The sequence below is a fragment of the Ochotona curzoniae genome, unplaced genomic scaffold, assembly GCF_017591425.1.
Source record: "Ochotona curzoniae isolate NIBS_2020 unplaced genomic scaffold, NIBS_Ocur_1.0 contig_2699, whole genome shotgun sequence".
In the NCBI taxonomy this organism is placed as follows: domain Eukaryota; kingdom Metazoa; phylum Chordata; class Mammalia; order Lagomorpha; family Ochotonidae; genus Ochotona; species Ochotona curzoniae.
Window position 1 is genome coordinate 5315980 of NW_024465561.1, and position 18334 is coordinate 5334313.

At 51.7% G+C, this 18334-nt stretch overlaps 1 protein-coding gene and 1 pseudogene across 1 annotated transcript; one reads left to right on the forward strand and one right to left on the reverse strand.

Moving 5' to 3' along the window:
• Positions 1–3078: 3078 nt before the first annotated feature.
• Positions 3079–11467, reverse strand: UPK1A (uroplakin 1A). Its single transcript, XM_040976651.1, has 7 exons — positions 11386–11467; positions 8821–9021; positions 5922–5996; positions 5731–5838; positions 3513–3692; positions 3277–3360; positions 3079–3197 (listed from the first exon to the last, which is right to left on the reverse strand). Exons 1-7 carry the CDS (start codon positions 11461–11463, stop codon positions 3153–3155), a joined length of 771 nt encoding a protein of 256 aa, XP_040832585.1. The 5' UTR covers positions 11464–11467; the 3' UTR covers positions 3079–3152.
• Positions 11468–11781: 314 nt separating this feature from the next.
• LOC121153806 lies at positions 11782–15762 on the forward strand (annotated as a pseudogene).
• The last annotated feature ends 2572 nt before the right edge of the window (positions 15763–18334 follow it).

The window sequence follows — 18334 nt, forward strand, 5'->3', positions numbered from 1 at the left end:
AAGGGAAGTGGGGCTGCCGGGATTAGAACTGGCGCCCATATGGGATCCCGGGGGTGCAAGGCGAGGACCTTAACCACTTGCGCCACCGCGCCGGGCCCTGCATTATGTTCTTAAGGATTTTGATATTTATGTATTTGAAAGGAAAAAGAGAGCAAGAGAGAGAGGAGTTCCTCCAGTGGTTCATTCCCCAAAAGGCCACAGTGGTTGTAACTGGGCCAGGTGGGAGCCATGAGCCTGCAGCTCCATCTGGGTCTCCCACATGGTGTCAGCGGCCATCCTCTGTTGCTTTCCAAGGATTATTAGTAGAGACTAGAGCAACTGAAACTCAGGTGCTTTCCATATCGGATGCTGGTACCATAGGTGGTGGCTTGGCCCTCTGTGCTGTAACACCAACCCTAGTTATTGCTTTTCCATTACTTGAATCTTCACACACTCGCCTGAATGCACAAGCAAGAAAGATTCCTAGAGGAGCTAGCAGTGTGGGTGTTAAACATTTTACTGAAAAAAAAAAAAAAGATCTATTTGCCTTCATGGAAGAAGCAATAGTAGATATAGTCAGAGGGAGAGTGACTGAGTCCTACATTGCATTACAGTTTCTTTTCATTCTAGCTCTCAGGTGGGGAGGGAGAGATGGAAAGGGGCTGGCTTCCCAGGCCCCAGTGGGGCAAGAACTGAATGTTGTGTTGAAGGTCCTGGGAGGTGAGAAGCCAAGGAGGGCTGTGGTCACGTGGCCGAGCAATGGCAACCAGCCACCAAGGGGCTGACCTGACCCTCATCTCCTGGCTCCCCTCTCACCTATAGGAGCTGGCCCTCTGAGTAAGGAAGCCGGGAGCAGATAAACTTGTCCTGCCAGCCTTGGTCAAGCCACATTCTCCCAGTTTGGTTGAGTCACATTCTGCAGATGTCTGGCCACAGGGAGGGGACTGTGGCCGATGTGGGTTCCACCCGGAGCCGGGTCCTGGCAAGGCCTGGTTCGCCCTAACTGCTCAGATAAGGCCTGAAGACATCCGCCAGCACATTGCTTTCCCACCTCCAGCAGTGGCGTTGTAACGAACACTGATTTCTTGACTTATTGCTGTTGTAGGAGGAAACAAGCGCCATCATAGAATATTTGGAAAAATGTCCAAACACACAGTGAACGAAACATCAGTTCCCTGCAAGGCATTGGGCCGTCCTCAACTGCTTTCCCAGGCCACAAGCGGGGAGCTGGATGGGAAGCTGGGCTGCCGAGATTAGAACCGGTGCCCGTATAGGATCCCGGGGCATGCAAGGAGAGGACTTTAGCTATTGCACTCTGCCCTCATTTCTTGTTTCACATGAAAGAATTTTCATGCAATTTCAGAGTGCAAAGCAAGACTTATTTAAGAGTGTATGGGCCCGGTGGCGGCATGGCCTAGTGGCTAAAGTCCTCGCCTTGAGCGCGACAGGATTCCATATGGACGCCGGTTCTAATCCAGCTCTCTGCTTGTGGCTTGGGAAAACAGTTGAGGATGGCCCAAAGCCTGGAACCCTGCACCTGCATGGGAGACCTGAAGGAGGTTCCTGGCTCCTGGCTCTGGATCAGCAGTGCACCGGCTGGTGCACTCACTTGGGGAGTGAATCATCGACGGAAGATATTTCTCTCTATCTTTCCTCCTCTCTGTATATCTGACTTTGTAATAAAAATAAATAAATCTTAAAAAAAAAAAAAAAGAGCGTGTGAGGGTTCAGTGCGGTAGCCTGCTACACCAGCACCATTTCAGGGAGGGGGACAAAGGGTATAAAAAGAGGGGAACTCCTTCACAACGGGCAACATGTTTCTACTTGTTCTTCCTCCCGTTCTGAGATTAAGCTGAAATCCCAAGCACCATCTACTTGATAGTAGCTCGGATATGGGGATTGGTATAAGCTTTTGCTTTTGTTGTGATAACAACCCTAAGTGATGGAAATTGATATTGTAATTTTGTTCCTTTGCTCTCCTTCAAGGGGACTAAGGACAAAGCTATGGAGAGCTTTCTTGAAAGGGAAAAAAAAATGGGAAGAAACAAGATTTTATATTTTAAAAGATAATTTCATGGACCCAGTGTTGTTCCCTAGCGGCTGAAGTCCTCCCCTCGTATGCTCCAGGATCCCTATGGGCGCCGGTTCTAATCCATGCGGCCCCACTTCCCATCCAGCTCCCTGCCTGTGGCCCGGGAAAGCAGTCGAGGACGGCCCAAAGACTTGGGACCCTGCACCCGCGTGGGAGACCCGGAAGAGGCTCCTGGCTTCGGATCGGCATAGTATCAGCCGTTGCGCTCACTTGGGGAGTGAATCATTGGACAGAAGATCTTCCTCTTTGTCTCTCCTCTCTGTATATCTGCCTTTCCAATAAAAAAAAATAATAAAAATAAATCTTTAAAAATAAATAAATAAATCTTAGAAGAAAAAAAAGGTAACTCCACCAGGGACCAGAGGCTCTAACTATCTATTAGCCCTTCTGATTCCTCACACTAGAACCTAAAGAAATATTAAACAAAGAAACACACACAAAAAAAGTGAGCACGAGAGAGTTGCAACTCTGATATCACCTAAGAAATCCTGTCTGGGATTCCTGCACGTGTACATTGAATCCCTGGGTGGAGATGTGCCTCAAGTTGGCCTATTGACTCAGTCATAGAAGCCACCAAGTTGCATGGCTGGATTTTCATAGTGCCAGCTGGGTTTGGGTCACTTCCCTGTAGGAGTCACTTTACAGCCACTTTTACCCAGAGAAAACAAACCCGTGCACTCATTCAGCTGGTCAGCTGGCATTTATTGAATTTCTGGTCCACGCTCAGTTCAGAGCAGAGGGGGCTGGGGCCCATCTCTTCTTTCACAGCAAGGCCAGGCTACCACAGCTTCAACAATCACAGGTTGTTTAGCAATGACACCTGTCACCACGGGGACTGCTCGGCAGGCACCTGGGAAAGGCTTGTTGGGGTCAAGGGAAGGGTTCCCAAAGGACAGAGACTGGAGTCAGGCAGGGAATGTGAGGTCAAGGGCAAAGGGTCCATCCCACAGACCCATAAGATTTGGGGCACATCTCAGGCCTAGCAGGGCACAGAAAACTTCAGTGGGGGAAGGGAAGAGAAGGGGCGACACCGGGAGCAGGGAGGTGGCCATCCGTGTGCGTGGCCTCCTCTTCCGGTTGCTCAGAGCGTGGTGTAGAAATACATGGCAATCAACATCACTGGGAGCTGTGTGAGGCAGCAGTGAGCAGGGGTCCCCCAACCTCACACCCAGCCCTGCCCAGCCCACAGGCACCCCACTTCTCACCGTCCACATCAGGATGGCAAAGCCAAACCATGAGATGCCCCATGTGTAGCTGTCAATGGCATGGCCGATGTGGTGAAAGCAGCCCTGGGCAGGGGACCAAGGGGGGTTGGAATGATGCCTGAGGTGGGCAGTGAGACAGTATGGACCCTATTTTCTCACACCGGGGAAGGGGGATCTACCGACCAGGGGAGTCAGGGACCCTGGGGAGCAGGTAGGAGGGCCCTGACGGGGCGCACCTTGCTGAACATGTAATCCAGGTGTCCGAGGCGGCAGCCCTCTTCGTTGACAGGGATGAAGTTGGCAGTCCGGCGGCAGCACAGTGGGGGCCAGGGGAACACCACCTCTGGTGTGACCGCCCGGAAGGCCGATGTGTAGTTCACCCAGTCCATGGGACCGGAAGTGCCACAGCATTCTTGCTGGAGAGAATGAGTCGGGGTGGGGAGTCAGGCAGGTAAAGGTTCAGAGGTCAGAGGTCACAAAGCAGGGAGAGATTGGGTTGGCCTTCTTCCACCTGCAGCCACATCATGGGTGGGCAGTTAGGAGAGCCAAGATGGGACACACCTTTTGCCCCACAAACAGGAGGCAGGTAGGAAATCTGGATGAAACCCCTGCCATGATTTATTTCAGAATTCTTGTCTCAGAAAATCTGTTGATAAGATCACACAGAAAGGCCCATTTCAGGCTCTCTGTGGTACCAGGAGGTTGTGTCCTTGTGGCCAGAAAATCCATCCAAGACGAGCTCAAATCCTGGCCAGTTGTACACCCTGGGCTGTGTAGGGACCTCAATATACCTGGCTCCTCTATTTCTCTTCTGATGCAACATCCTATTGGATTTAGGACTGTTCTCTGGGAGCCAGTGTTGCAGTGCAGCACGCTAAGCCACCATCACTTGGGATGTCGCCAGGCCATACAGGAACACCATTTCATATCCCAGCTGTTCCACTCCCAATCCAGCTCCTTGCTAACGTGTCTGGAAAGGCAGCAGTGGATGGCCCAAGTGCTTGAGCCCTTGCACCCACATGGGGACTCGTGCAGGTCCTGGCTTCAGCCTGGCTCACGATTGGCTGTTCCTGGCCATCTGTGCAGTTGGCCTAGCTCAGATTATAGTGGAGTAAACCAACGGATGGGAGAGTGTCTCTCTCTCTCTCTCGGTCTCTCCTTGTCACTCTTTCAACTAAATAACATAAGCTGTTAAAAATAAATTAACTAACTAATATCCTTTTTAAAAAAAGTGTCACTCTGGAATCTGGCAACCTAGCTTTGGGCCAACACCAGCATGCGACATCTCTTTTCACATCTTCAGAAAGCTGACCTTCCCTATGGGGTGGTTGTAAGAATTACCTGGGTTTATTTTTTATTTATTTCACTGTGCATGCATTTGAAAAGCAAAGCAGAGTGAATAGAGAGAGATCTGCCATCTGCTGATTTATTCCCCAGAAGTCTGCAACAGCTAGGACTGGGCCAGGGCAAAGCCAGGTGCCTGGGGGATCCATCTAGGTCTCCTAGGGGCTCAAGTATTTGGGCTCTCTTAGGCTACTTTCCCTGTATTTGGGAGCTTCTGAAGCAGACTTGAAGTGGAAATCACACGGGTTACTGGCACTGCAGGAAGCAGCCTAATCCCCAGTGCTACAATGGCAGCCCTAAGGATTATTTAAGGGTTTTGGTTTTTTTTTTGTAATTTTTTAAAATTTGAAACTCAGAGTTACAGAAAAAGAAGGAGAGATGAATCTTCCCTCCACTGGTTCACTTCCCAAAGCTGATCCTATCTGAAATTGGGAGCCAGAATCTTCTTCCTGGTCTCCCATGCAGGTACAGAAGCCCAAGGACTTGGCTCATTCTCTGCTGCCGTCCCAGACCATAACCAGGGAGCTGGATGGGAAGTGGAGCAGCCAGGGCTTCAACTGGTGTCCATCATGGGATGCTGGCCTTACAGCTGGAGGGTTAGCTGGATACACCATCTCACTGGCCTCAATTACATAAATTTTAGAAGTGCTTTGAACAATGCTAAACCAAAATTAGCACTCAAGAAACAGTTGCTATGGTTACTGTTGCTATTCTCATTGCTGAGCCGCCTTTGGATTGGTTAAGAGCAGAGGCTTTGATTCCAGGCTGCCCGAATCCAATGCCAGCTCTACCACCCTCCCCTGGCAAGGGACTGCTCCTCCTGGTCCTACTTATTCACCTGCGAACTGGTGGTGCCCAAAACCCTGCCCTGGGGTAGGAGGCAGCAGCTGCCTCCTGCCAGCCACAGGGATCACCCTGCTGAGTTCCAATGGCCTTGCTTCAGCCTGGCCAGGCTCAGCCGCCAGCTGTTCTGAGTAACAGAGGAGTGAATCAGGGGATGGAAGATCTCTCTCTCTCTCCCCCTCCCTTCTTTCCTCCCTTCGCCCACAGTTTTCAACTGAGCGCATCGGGGGTGCGGATCATCCCAACGCCTTGCTCTTCCTCTCCCACCTCGATCATGATGCGGTCCCAGAGGCGAGTCAGCTCCCGGCCCTGGTCGCTGTCAGCACTGTAGAAAGTCAACATCTGCTTGGTGATCAGGGACGGGGTGGACACCATCTGCAGAAACCAGGAGGGGAGAGTGGTCGCCTTCGCCCGAGCCCGCCCCGCCCTGGCCCCTCCCGGCCTCTGCGCTGGCTCACGTAATCCCGGTGTGTGTAGGCGGTGATGCACGAGGCACACTCGAAGATATAGACGATGAGCATGAGGACCAGGTACTGCGGAGACACAGGGGAAAGAAGGTCACCCTCACAGAGGGCCGGGTGAAGCCTGGGACGCCACAGCTGCTAGAGACTGGACAGGAGCCGGCACTGTGATGGGGACCGAGTTAGAATACTGCTGGTCCAGGTCCAGGATGGTTCACTTCTGATTCAGCTTCCTGCCAGTGAGCCTAGGCAAGCAGTGGAGAATAGCCCAAGTCCTTGGACCTCTATCACACACGTCGGAGACCGGATAAAGTGATAGATTCCTAACTTTGGTCCAACCCAGCCCCAGACATTGCAGCCATTTGGACAACGAATCAGCAGATAGATCTGTCTCTCCCTGGTTCTCTGTAACTCTGTTTTTCAAATAGGTAAAATCAAATCTAAAACAAAAACACAAGAATGTGTGAAGGGCAGCGTGGTGGACACACAGATATTACTCAGCAGGTAGATATGTTACTGTTCACTGTGCCCGTTTCTCAAATTTGCTGAACATTTGAAATATTTTTATAATAAAATGAAAATGGAAATACAATTAAAAAATCTAAGAAATTTCCCAAAGTGAATGGGTGACTTAGAATCTATTCAAACAAGGACCAGCACAATGGCTGAACTGGCTAATTCTCTGCCTTTGAGTGCTGGCATCCCATATGGGTGCCAGTTCGTGTCCTGGCTGCTCCACTTCCCACCTATCTCCTTGCTTATGACCTGGGAAAGCAGCAGAGGATGACCCAAAGCCTTGGGACCAGACAGAAGCTCCTACCTCCTGGCTCTGAACAAGTTCAACGGCGGCCACTGCAGCCATTTAGGAAGTGACCCAGTGGATCGCTCTGCCTCTCCTTCTCCCTATAAGTCTGCCTTTCTAATTTAAAAGAAAAATCTTTTCCTTTTAAGATTTACTTATTTTTTTTTTTATTGGAAAGGCAGATTTACAGAGAGAAGGACAGAAAGAAAGAAAGATCTTCCGTCTGCTGGTTCATGCCCCAAGTGACTGCAATGGTCAGAGCTGAGCCAATCTGAAACCAGGAACCAGGAACTTTTCCTAAGTTTCCCATGTGAGTGCCGGGTCCCAAGGCTCTGGCCCATCTTCAACTGCTTTCCCAGGCCATAAGCAGGGAGCTGGATGGGAAGTGGAGCAGCCGGGACACTAACTGGTGTCCATATGGGATCCCAGGCATGCGAGGTGAGAATTTCACCACTGAGTGATATAGTGCTGGACCCATAAAATAAATCTTTAAAAAAAAAAAGACTTAATATTTCCCATACTTAAAAAATGTCCATACTATTGTCAAAGGGGAGGGGCAACAATGAGAGCTCAGATGGGCGCAGGCAAACAGGAAGGAGGGCGACATTTGTGAGGTGTGCCAGGGTTGGAGGTGGAATGCGCAGTAGTAATAGGGGGTTGTTGGTGAAAATACTTCTCCTGTGCTCATCCGTGATCCTTAAAGTCCCAGGTCTGGCGAGGACCCAACGCTAAGTCCATGGCCAGGAGACAGTCACTCAGAGAACCTGAGCATTCTGGGTAAATAAATGCTTTAAGGTGCCCCATAGGAAGAAGTGCAGGCGGGAAGAGACCAGGCCTCCAGGTGAGACCAGGTGATAGTTGCACAGGGCTTGAAAGGCCACTTGGTCAAGCCTTCCTCTAATACATTCCTTAAAAAAGCCTGGCTCTGAGTGAATAGCAAACGGATAGTACACACATGTTTCTTTAAACTAGCTGCGTGAATAGCTAAAGCTTTTGGTTAAGCTGGTATGCCAGAGATTTAAATACAGAATGAGGAAAGACCCCTACCAAAAATAATAATAATAATAATGACAGAAAAGAGAGGGAAGGGAGAAAAGGGAAGCCTTATCCTTGCGGGTTGAGAACCAAGGTTGTCTGCTTGGCACACTGCCTGCCAGGCTCCCCCCCCCCCGCTCTCCCCCCACAGCTGCTCTCACTCCTCCCCTCAGCTTGCTCCTCCTCCTCCTCACTCAGCCTTGCTCAGAGCCTTTGCCCCTGCTCCCCCACGCCCACCCAGGACTGTCCCAGAGACCGGCTGCTCCCTCCCTCTCTGCCTCCTTCTCTCTGCTTTCTCTTGCCCGTCCCTAACTCCCCACCTGCTTTTCCTGCAGACACCCAAGGTCCAAGGCCCTTGAGTTTTGCTCACAGCCATCGCCATCCACCCTCTGCTTGCTTCCTGCTTGATCAACATGAGCAGCTTGGAGAACCACAAGTACCCCGACCTGAAGGGTCCCGTACCATAGCAGAGGCCCCAGTGGGGCTGCCTCACTGAAGGGGGCTGGGGCTCAGATGGGACTCTGTTCTTCCACAGTCACTGGACAGAGACCGCTGTCAGGCCTTTTCAACCCCAGCTTCCTCATCTGGCAGATAGGTTGAAAAGCATCCCTTTCTGGAAAGACCAAGGTAGCTCATTTTCACAGCTGCAGTGCCTGGTGCCAGATGCCAAGTGCGTGCGAAGTGCGAGTGGCTGCTGGCAGAAAGCAGGAGCACAGGCTCAAACCTGTGGGTTCTGCCTCTCACCTGGTGTGTGACTTTGGATAAGAGAATTCACACGTTTGAACCTTTCCCATTTCTGTCAAGTAGGGAGAGGATGATGGCATTTTTCAGTAGACAGGGAACTCATGAACCAATCTTTGGGACTCTCTGGGCTGCTGGCAGGAAGTGGGGACTCACTATAGCTAGTACTCCTATTATCTGATGGTGCTGCTATTGTTGCCATCGCTGTTGCTGGCTGAGCTACCGGCACATACTCCAGAGGCAGAGAGCTGGGGTTCGAACCCCAAGGCAGCTACTCAAAGCCATCCATCCCTGTGGCAGAAGGGGAGCGGGGCTCACCGTGAGGATCATGGGGCGGCTGCGGCAGAGTGCTGCGCCCACCCCGAAGCTGGCCACCACGAAGAAGGAGAAGCCGCAGAAGATGGCGATCCAGGCGCCCGCGAAGACGTCGTCTTTGCCTGAGACGCCCATCAGTGGATACACGCGGTACTGGTCGGCTGTCACCCACACTGTCTCCGCGAACAGGGCCAGGCCAGACAGCTACAGCAGACCCTGTGGGTTAGGGAGGGGGCTCCCTGCCAGCGGCCCTGGCTCTGTGAGCCTCCGTGGGCAGCTCCTTTCTCCATTCTGAGCCTCTGTTGCCCTCTCTGCAAAGTGGGCATAGAGCAGGGGCAGAAGCTGGAGCCATCCAGGGATGGGTTGCCTAGGGAATGGCAGGAGAGACTGCCAGCAACGCCTGGCTGGGCCCAGAGCAGGGGCAGGCTAGGGGAGGTTTGCAGGAAAACAGAAGATAAGTTTAGAGGCAGGTGCTTGGCACAGCAGTTAATACATGGCTGGGGCACCATGGGGAGTGTCTGGATGCCAGTCCCACTGCATGTGCCATTCTAGCTTTTTCCTAATGTGTACCCCAGGAGGTAATGGCTCAAACACCTACCCACCTGGGAGACCAAGATGTAGTTCCAGGCTCCTGCCTGGTTTGGCCTGACCCAGCCCTGGCTATCTAGGGAGTGAACCTAGCAGTGAGAGCTGTCTTTTTCTCCATGCGGAAAATACACACACATTTAGAAGATGGGATTGTTGTGATGGCTGAGTTGGCTCATTTTCTACCTACAAGTGCCAGCACCCACATGGGCTCGGATTCATGTCCTGGCTGCTCCATTTTCTATCCAGCTCCCTGCTTGTGGCCTGGGAAAGAAAAGAATGGCCCAAAGCCTTGGGACCCTGCACTTATGTGGGAGACCTAGAGGAAGCTCCAGGCTCTGGATCAGCTCAGCTCTGACTGTTTGGCCTTTTGGGTAGTGAACCAGTGATGGAAAATCTCTCTGTCTCCCCTTCTCTCTGTGAAATCTGCCTTGCCAATAAAAATAAGTAAATCTTGAAAAGAAAGAAAAAATGGAGGCTAAGCTGCTCTTGGGGCAGAAGAATGGAAAGCCACGTATAGTATTTTTTTTCCATGCACGTTTTTCTAGAGCTCTGGTAGTGCTGTTATTCCAGGAAAGGAATGGGTGGCCCTGACCCTGGCAATGACAAAGGTCCTCTGGCCCAGCACTTTCCCTCAATAGTGATCCTGCAGGCAACAGTGATCCAGCAAGGGACGGTCCTTGTTGCTCCAGGATAAGTTCCTCCCCCTTAAGAAGTCCCCCACCCCACACCTGCCAGGGAGTCCCTAGTGGTGCAGAGTCAGGAGATTCTCCAAGGATACCCGCACAGGTGCACGGGCTGGGGGCAGGAGCCTGGGGGAGGTGACGCCCGCACAGCGGAGCACGGGCTGGGGGCAGGAGCGCGGGAGAGGTGACACCCGTGCAGCGGTGCACGGGCTGGGAGCAGGAGCCCAGGGGAGGTGCAGAGCCCCATATGGCAGATGCCATGTTTGGGGCAAGAACGGGAAGAGATTGGGCATGTCCCAATTTGCTTGCGTTTTATTGGAGACACAAACAAAAGAGGTTACCCATGGGAGTGGGAGAAAGGAAATAAGAAGGGGTGAAGACTTTTCTGTGAACCCATTGGCAACAATGGTTCAGCTGCTGCCTGTGACACGTGGGGGCCTCAGTTTAAGTTCAGCAACCCTGCTTCCAATCCAACTGCTTGCTAATGTAGCTGGGAAAGCAGCTGAAGATGCCTCAAGTGCTTGAACCCCTGCACCCAGGTGCGAGACCCTGGAGGGGGTTCCTGGCTTCTGCCTGGCCCATTGTCAAATCTTGCAGCCATTTGAGGAGCAGACAGAAAATCTCTTTTTCTGTCACTTCTCCCTTTCAGATAAATAAATCGTGAAAAAACCATGAAGAGTAAAAGCTCATGAGTGTTTTCACTATGTGCTAGGCACTGGTCCTAGAAACTGCTTTATGTGGGATTTATTTGTGTTGCCAGCCACAGGGTACCGCTGCTCTGGCCAATCCAGACAGGAACCACAAACGCCAGACTCGACCTGAAGCCTACGGACCCAGTAACTCCCTCCTCACAGCACCTCTGACTCATTCCTACTTTACCAAAAGGGGTCACTGGCCCCAGGCCCCACACTTGGATCTAAACCCAGGCAGCCCAAAGCCATGGGCACGCATTACAAAGGTTGTTCACGGACGTTCTCACTGCTATGACAATGGACATCCAGGGCATCAAGCACTTCCTCGATGCCCACGGTAATGATGATGATGCTGGCTGGCATGAGCCTGGCACCTTTTCTGGGCCCCAGGCCATGTGTGGGTGGGGACATGCAATCTATCCCAAACTAGTGGGCAGAGAAATTGAGTGGCTCAGTAGAGTCCTTTCACTAGCGAGAGGCATAACTGGGATTGGAACCCAGGCCGTCTTGAATGGGCAGTGCTGGCAAGATGGGGGAGTCCTGGGCCCCAGCCTCCCTGCTGCCCATCCCTGCATGGCAGGCTGGGTTACACAGGTTCATCTCACCAGAATAATGATGTTGCCCACGACCAGCAACCCCACCACCGCTGGAGATCCTTTCTCCGCCTCTTCTGCGGGAGCCATGGTCCTGTATGGGACACGTGGACAGAGAGCAGGTTGGGGGAGGAAGAGAGACCCACCCACTCCGTCTCTACCCCACATCCCAACTGCAAGGGGCTGCTTCCTGCAGAGGATGTGCCCAGCCTCCTGCAGGCCTGGTGGACAGCGTGGAGGACACCAAGGCGAGGGGGCGGTCAGTGTCTCCCCGAGACTCAGCCCCTGGCAGCTCCCCACCACTGCAGCCCTAGACTCTGCTCCTCACCTCAGCTCCAAGCTTCCGCAGCCAACCCCACCCACAGTGCCTCTCTAGTTATATATGTCCAGGCCCCTCCTTGCACCAGAATGTCGGGAGGAGGGGTGGGTAGAAGGGCAGGCTGCTGGAGGAGCCTGATTTATGGACTGATTTATAGACTTGCCATTCCTGATTGTGTGAATGTCTGCCCCCCACCAACACACACACACACACACACACACACACACACACACCCCTCATCCCACTCCCAGGGAAGGGTGATGCACCTGTGGCCTTTGGTTCCCAGGCTGCCCTGGGAGGGAAGGGGGTGGAAGTGCCTCCACCAATGCCTCTCCCTCCAGGTGGGCCTTCCCAGGGAGGCAGGTGGGACCTGCTTCTGCCCCAGAGCTGCCTCCCCTCCTGTGTGCCTTTGGTTCTGCAAGGTCCTCTTCTGGAGCAAAGGGAGGGAGGCCCAGTTAGGGATCCCAGCAAGTGATCACGGTGCTGGACTGAAGAACCACAGCAAAAGGCATGAGAAGGGGGGTGACCACATGGACGGGCTTGGTGGAAGGAAAGTCTCCACTCCCCCAAAACAGACACACACATATGTGTACACACTAGCTGTGTGTCTTCAGATCCCTAAATTAGAGATCTAGGTTCAAATTTCATTTCTGCCTATTTTATGCAATGTGGCTGGGTGTGCACTTTTGTCCATTAGTGACCTGGATAATATCCTCAGCCCACTTTCCCAGGAAGTGGTGGCCAGAGGAGGGAGGGCAGCCATGTCTACAAGCAGCCAGGGGTAGGACCTCATGGCTGCCCAGGGCTTGCCTGATGGCGCCCTCGTGTGGTGCAGGATGATGCTCGGGTGGCCTCAGGGGATTCCAGCATGAGACCTGGCCTGCTGGCATCTGACCCTCCAGAACAAGCTGGGTCAACAAATGGTGCTCCAACTGTCATCCTATTCTCTTGATTTACGTTGGTCCTTTAGGAATAAGAGTAAACTTATTTTTAAAATTTTACTTATAAAATTTGTATAGGAAAATCAGATATACAGAGAGGAGGAGAGACAGAGAGGAAGATTTTCTGTCTGATGATTCATTCCTCAGGTGTCTACAACGGCTGGAGCTGAGCCAATCTGAAGCCAGGAGCCAGGATCCTCTTCCAGGTCTGCCATGTGGATGCAGGGTCCCAAGGCATTGGCCATCCTCCACTGCTTTCCCAGGCCACAAGCAGGGAGCTGGATGGGAAGTGGAACTACGGGATTAGAACCGGCGCCCATATGGGATCCTGGTGCGTCCAAGGTGAGGACTTTAGCTGCTAGGCAACCGTGCAGGGATCCAAGAGTAAATTTCAATAAGAGTGATGGTCAGTTGCATTTGATGAGCTTAGCTTACATCCTTGCAAATATGACCTGCAATAATTCCATTCTGAAATGCTTGTTAGCTGGGTTTGCAAGCTACTTGAAGACACCCAATGAGAGTGAAGGCTTGTCATCAGTGGGATGTCACAGTGCCACCTGTTGCCTTTCTGTTCAGAAATGGATAGCCAGGCATTTTTAATACTGGTTTTTTTTTTTTTTTTATTCTTATTGGAAAGTCAGATATACAGCAAGGAGGAGAGGCAGAGAGGAAGATCTTGCATCCGATGATTCACTCCCCAAGTGACTGCAACGGCCGGTGCTGTGCCGATCCAAAGCCAGGAGCCAGGAGCTCTTCCAGGTCTCTCAGGCGGGAGCAGGGTCCCAAAGCTTTGGGCCGTCTTCGACTGCTTTCCCGGGCCACAAGCAGGGAGCTGGATAGGAAGCAAGGCTGCCGGGATTAGAACCGATGCCAATATGGGATCCTGGTGTGTTCAAGGCGAGGACTTTAGCTGCTAGGCCACTGCACTGGGCCCATTTTCACTATTGTTTCTTACCTTTATGCAAGTCAATCTTCAAAACAACAAAGGTAGCCCAGTGCAGTAGCCTGGTGGCTAAAGTCCTCGCCTTACATGGATCCCATATGAGCTCCGCTTTTTATCCCAGCTGCTCCACTTCCCATCTAGCTCCCTGCTTGTGGCCTGGGAAAGCAGTGGAGGACGGCCAACGCCTTGGGACCCTGTACCCATGTGGGAGATCCAGAAGAAGTTCCTGGCCCCTGGCTTCAGATCAGCTGAAATCTGGCCGTTGCAGCCACTTGGGGAGTGACCCAGCAAATGGAAGATCTTTCTGTCTTTTCCCTATAAATGTGATCTGCCTTTCCAATGGAAACAAATACTTCTTCAAAATAAATAAATAAATAAATAAATAAATAAATAAATAAAATAATAGCTTCAAATACATGTAGGAGGTTTGCTCCTGAAGTTGGAATCCCAGACTCTCCACATCCCTTCTCATTTGTCTTTCTCAGGCCTCAGGTGTTCACCGCAAATGCTTACTTTCTGGCTCGGTTACTTCCCACCACGCACCTCCTGTTTCACATTGATTTGCAAAATCACATCCCAGTCTCTCTCAGTGCCACCTACTGGCTAACACTGGAATAGGTTCAGTATAAAAAGGTATTTCTTTTTGTTGTTGTTTAAAGATTTATTATTTTTTTATTGGAAAGGCAGATGGTAGATGTACAGAGAGGAGGAGAGACAGAGAGGAAGATCTTCCGTCCAATGATTCACTCCCCAAATGGCCAAATGGCCGCAATGGCCGGTGCTGTGCCGATCCAAAGCCAGGAGCCGGGAATCTCTTCCAGGTCTCCCACGCAGGTGCAGGGTCCCAAGACTTTGGGCCGTCCTCGACTGCTTTCCCAGGCCACAAGCAGGGAGCTGGATGGGAAGTGGAGCTGCTGGGATTAGAACCGGCGCCCATATGGGATTCTGGCACGTTCAAGGCGAGGACCTTAACCATTACGCTTTCGTGCCGGGCCCAAAGGTATTTCAAAATATGTTGTGGAAATGGAATTTTAAATTTTTTGGTGGAAGACATTTTACAGGTGGAGGTTTAAACTGTTGGACCATAATGTTGGCCCCTGAAAAAAGTTTTAATATTCATGTTTAGTTTCTTCATAATATACATTTTGAATAACCTTTTTAATTAAAAGAAAAAAAAATTATGGGTCTGGTTCTAAGTCTTCCAGTTTGTGTCCCAGCTGCTCTACTTCCCATTTAGCTCCCTGCTTGTGGCCTAGGCTAGTAGAGGATGCTCCTAAGCCTTAGGACCCTCCACCCGCATGGGAGACCCAGAAAAAGCTCCTCGCTCCTGGCATTGGAATTTTTTCAGCTCTGGCTGGTGACCAGTTGGGAATGGAAGATCTTTCTTTTCTTCTTTCTTTCTTTCTTTTTTTTTTTTTTTAAAGAGATTTTTATTTTACTGGAAAGTCAGATGTACAGAGAGGAAGATCTTCGTCCAATGATTCACTCCCAAGCAGCCTCAACAGCCAAAGCTGAGCTGATACGAAGCCAGGAGTTTTTTCCAAGTCCCTCACGCGGGTGCAGGGTCCCAAGGCTTTGGCCCATCCACAACTGTTTTCCAAGGCCACAAGCAGGGAGCTGGATGGGAAGTGAAGCTGCCGGGATTAGAACTGGTGCACATATGGAACCCTGGCACATGCAAGGTGAGGACTTCAGCCACTAAGCCAGCATGCCGGGCTGGAAGATCTTCCTTCCTTCCTCCCTTCCTCCCTCCATCCCTCCCTTTCTTTCCTTTATTTTTTCAAGGGGAGCAGGAGCACCGCCAGGAAGGTGGTGCTGCCTCTGGCCGACGCTACTTGGGACGCAAAGCCGTGATCGTGGAGAACATCAACAGTGGCACCCCGGACCACCCGTACAGCCATGTGCAGGTGGCCAGCACTGACCACTCTCCTCACACAGTGACGGCTGCCATGCGCAAGATCGCCAAACTCTCCAAGATCGAGTCGTTCCTGAGGGATTATAACTACAACCACCCCATGCCCACCAGGTACTTGGTGGATATTCTCTTGGACAAAACTGTGGTGGACAAGGATGTCTTCAGAGACCCTGATCTGAAACCCAAGGCCCGGCGAGAGGCCAAGATCAAGTTTGAGGAGGGGTACAAGACTGGCAAAGACAAGTGGTTCTTCCAGAAGCTGTGGTTTCAGATATTTTTTTTTTTCACTTTGTTTCACTCATTAAAGACTTAAAAAGAAAGATTTATTTATTTTTATTCGAAGTCAGATATACAGAAATGAGGAGAGACAGGGAAGAAGCTTCCATCCGATAATTCACTCCCCAAGTGACCGCAATGGCCGGTGCTGTGCCGATCTGAAGCCAGGAGCCAGGAGCTCTTCTGGGTATCTCACGCGGTTGCAGGGTCCCAAGGCTTTGGGTCATCCTTAATTGTTTTCCCATGCCACAAGCAGGGAGCTGGATGGGAAGCAGGGCTGCTGGGACATGAACCGGCTCCCATATGGGATCCTGACACACACAAGGCAAGGACTTTAACCACTAGGCTACTGTGCTGGGGCCAAAGCAAATAAATCATATATATATACACACACACACACACACACACACAACAAGGACCTGGACTTAGTGAGTTGTGGGATCCATTCCAGGGGGAGCCAAGAGCAAGGCCTAAGGACGAGGGGGTGTGCTCGGTCTCCTGTGCTGAAAATTCTCACTGCAGAGGCCAGCCAGGCAGGAAGCGGGTGCCAAGCAACAAGCAGTGGTAGATGAGAGCGGAAATGTGTTACATCAGCTCTTCAGCAAGACATGCCTCCCCAGACCTGCGGCTCATGGCGGCAGGTGTCGGCAGCGGGGGTCAGTGGGCTCCTGTGTCTTGACCTGTCACCAGCTCTGCTTTCTGGGTCCTGTCCAAAGCCTGCCCCAAACTTCAGGATCCCTTTGCGAGCATAAAGGTCCTGTTCACAGCTCACCCTCCCCAGGGGCAGCCAAGCAGCCAAGCAGCCCATCACCCGATACACACCGGCACAAGACTCATCTCCACTCACTTGTGCCACACACAAGCTTGCAGCACAGCCCTCTGAAAGGTCTCGAGGACTCGGGCACTGGCCCTGTGGGTCCCGAGTCGCAGCTCCCTGATGGCTGTGGTGATGGTCTTCAGGCTGCACTGTGGCAATCCACTATGGAAGCCACGTGAACGGAGCAGCCTTTGCTTGTCCTTCACGACTTCCAGTCACAACCCCGACTGATACGAGACCCAGTGCTTAGGGAGAAAGGATAGCTTAGGCAGAAAATCGCCTATGCTCACAGACCAAGAGGTCACAGGCCAGCATGGTGGTCCAGTGGGTTAAGGCTCTGCCTGCAGCACTGGTGTCTCAGGTGGGAGTGCAGTTCCTGTTGGTGTGCCTGAGTTCAGTGAGGTTGGCCAAGGGCTAGGGGTCCCTGTCACCCAGGTGGGAGAACCAGGTCAGAGTTCCTGGCTCCGACCTTCAGTTTGGTCCAGCCGTGGCCGTTACAGGGGTTTAGGGAGAACACCAGTGGGTACATCTGTGTCCCTGACCATCCCTTTACATTTCAAACACATGAGTAAATCTCCAAAATGTATAAGGAGGGCCTGGCATGATAGCTTAGTGGTTAAGTCATTGCCTTGCACACCAGGGATCTCATAGGGACACTGCTTCATATCCTGGCTGCTCCATTTCCCATCCAGTTCCCTGCTTGTGGCCTTAGAAGACTACACCGGCGTGGGAGACCCAGAAGCTCCTGGCTCCTGGCCTCGGATTGGCTCAGCTCCAGCTATTGCAGCAGCTCGAGGAGTGAACTGCCAGATCTTCCTGTCTCTCCTTCTCTGTGAATCTAACTTAAAAAAAAAAAAAACAAAAAAACAAACAAACAAAAAAACAACCAGGGCGGGGCAGCATGGTAGCCTATTGGCTGAAGTCCTCACCTCGCGTGTGCTGGGATCCCATGTGGGCACCAGTTTGTGTTCCAGCTGTTCTACTTCCCATCCAGCTCCCGGCTTGTGGCCTGGGAAAGTGGTAGAGGATGGCCCAAAGCCTTGGGATCCCACACCCAAGTGGGAGACCCGGAAGTGGCTCCTGGCTCCAGATCAACTCAGCTCTGGCTGTTGGGGCCACTTGGGGGGTGAACCACTCGACGGAGGATTTTTCTGTCTCTCCTCCTCTCTGTGAATCTTTCAAATAATAAAGAAAGGATAAAGAATTCATAATTAATTCCTTAGGTATATTAACGATAGTTCGGCCATGCTTAGACAATTTACTTGGGGTAAATGTTTTGGTGCAGTGAGCTGAACTGCAGCCTGCGGTAGCAGACTGGCATATGGCAGTGCTGTTGCCAGTGCTGGCCCAAAGCTGCCCCACTTCCCATGGGCTCCCTGCCACGGAACAGGCCGGGGAAAGCAGCCCAGGATGGCCCAGGGCCTTGAGTCCCCATCACCCATATGCGAGAACTGAAAGGAACACCAGGTTCCTGGCTCTGCCTGGACCAACCCTGGCTGTTGTGGCCACTTGGAGAGTGGACGAGTGAAGATCTCTCTCTCTGTTGCTCTGCCTTCCAAATAAGCAAATTATTTCTAAAAAATTTTTAATGCACCTGGCATGATAGCATAGTGGATAAATCCTCACCCTGCACTTTTGGGATCCCATATAGGCATTGGTTCGTATTCCAGCTGCTCCACTTCCTTTCCAGCTCCCTGCTTGTGGCCCGGGAAAGTAGTTGAGAATGGTTCAAAGCTTTGAGCCTCCTGCA

Bases quoted from the DNA above. Each gene is read 5' to 3' on its own strand.
- UPK1A (XM_040976651.1), bottom strand. From the start codon at position 11,463: ATGGCTCCCGCAGAAGAGGCGGAGAAAGGATCTCCAGCGGTGGTGGGG. The intron at 5,997-8,820 runs GTGAGCCCCGCT...GTGTCTCCGCAG, and splicing joins GCCGCCCCATGATCCTCACG to TACCTGGTCCTCATGCTCAT. The intron at 5,839-5,921 runs GTGAGCCAGCGC...TGGTTTCTGCAG, and splicing joins CCTACACACACCGGGATTAC to ATGGTGTCCACCCCGTCCCT.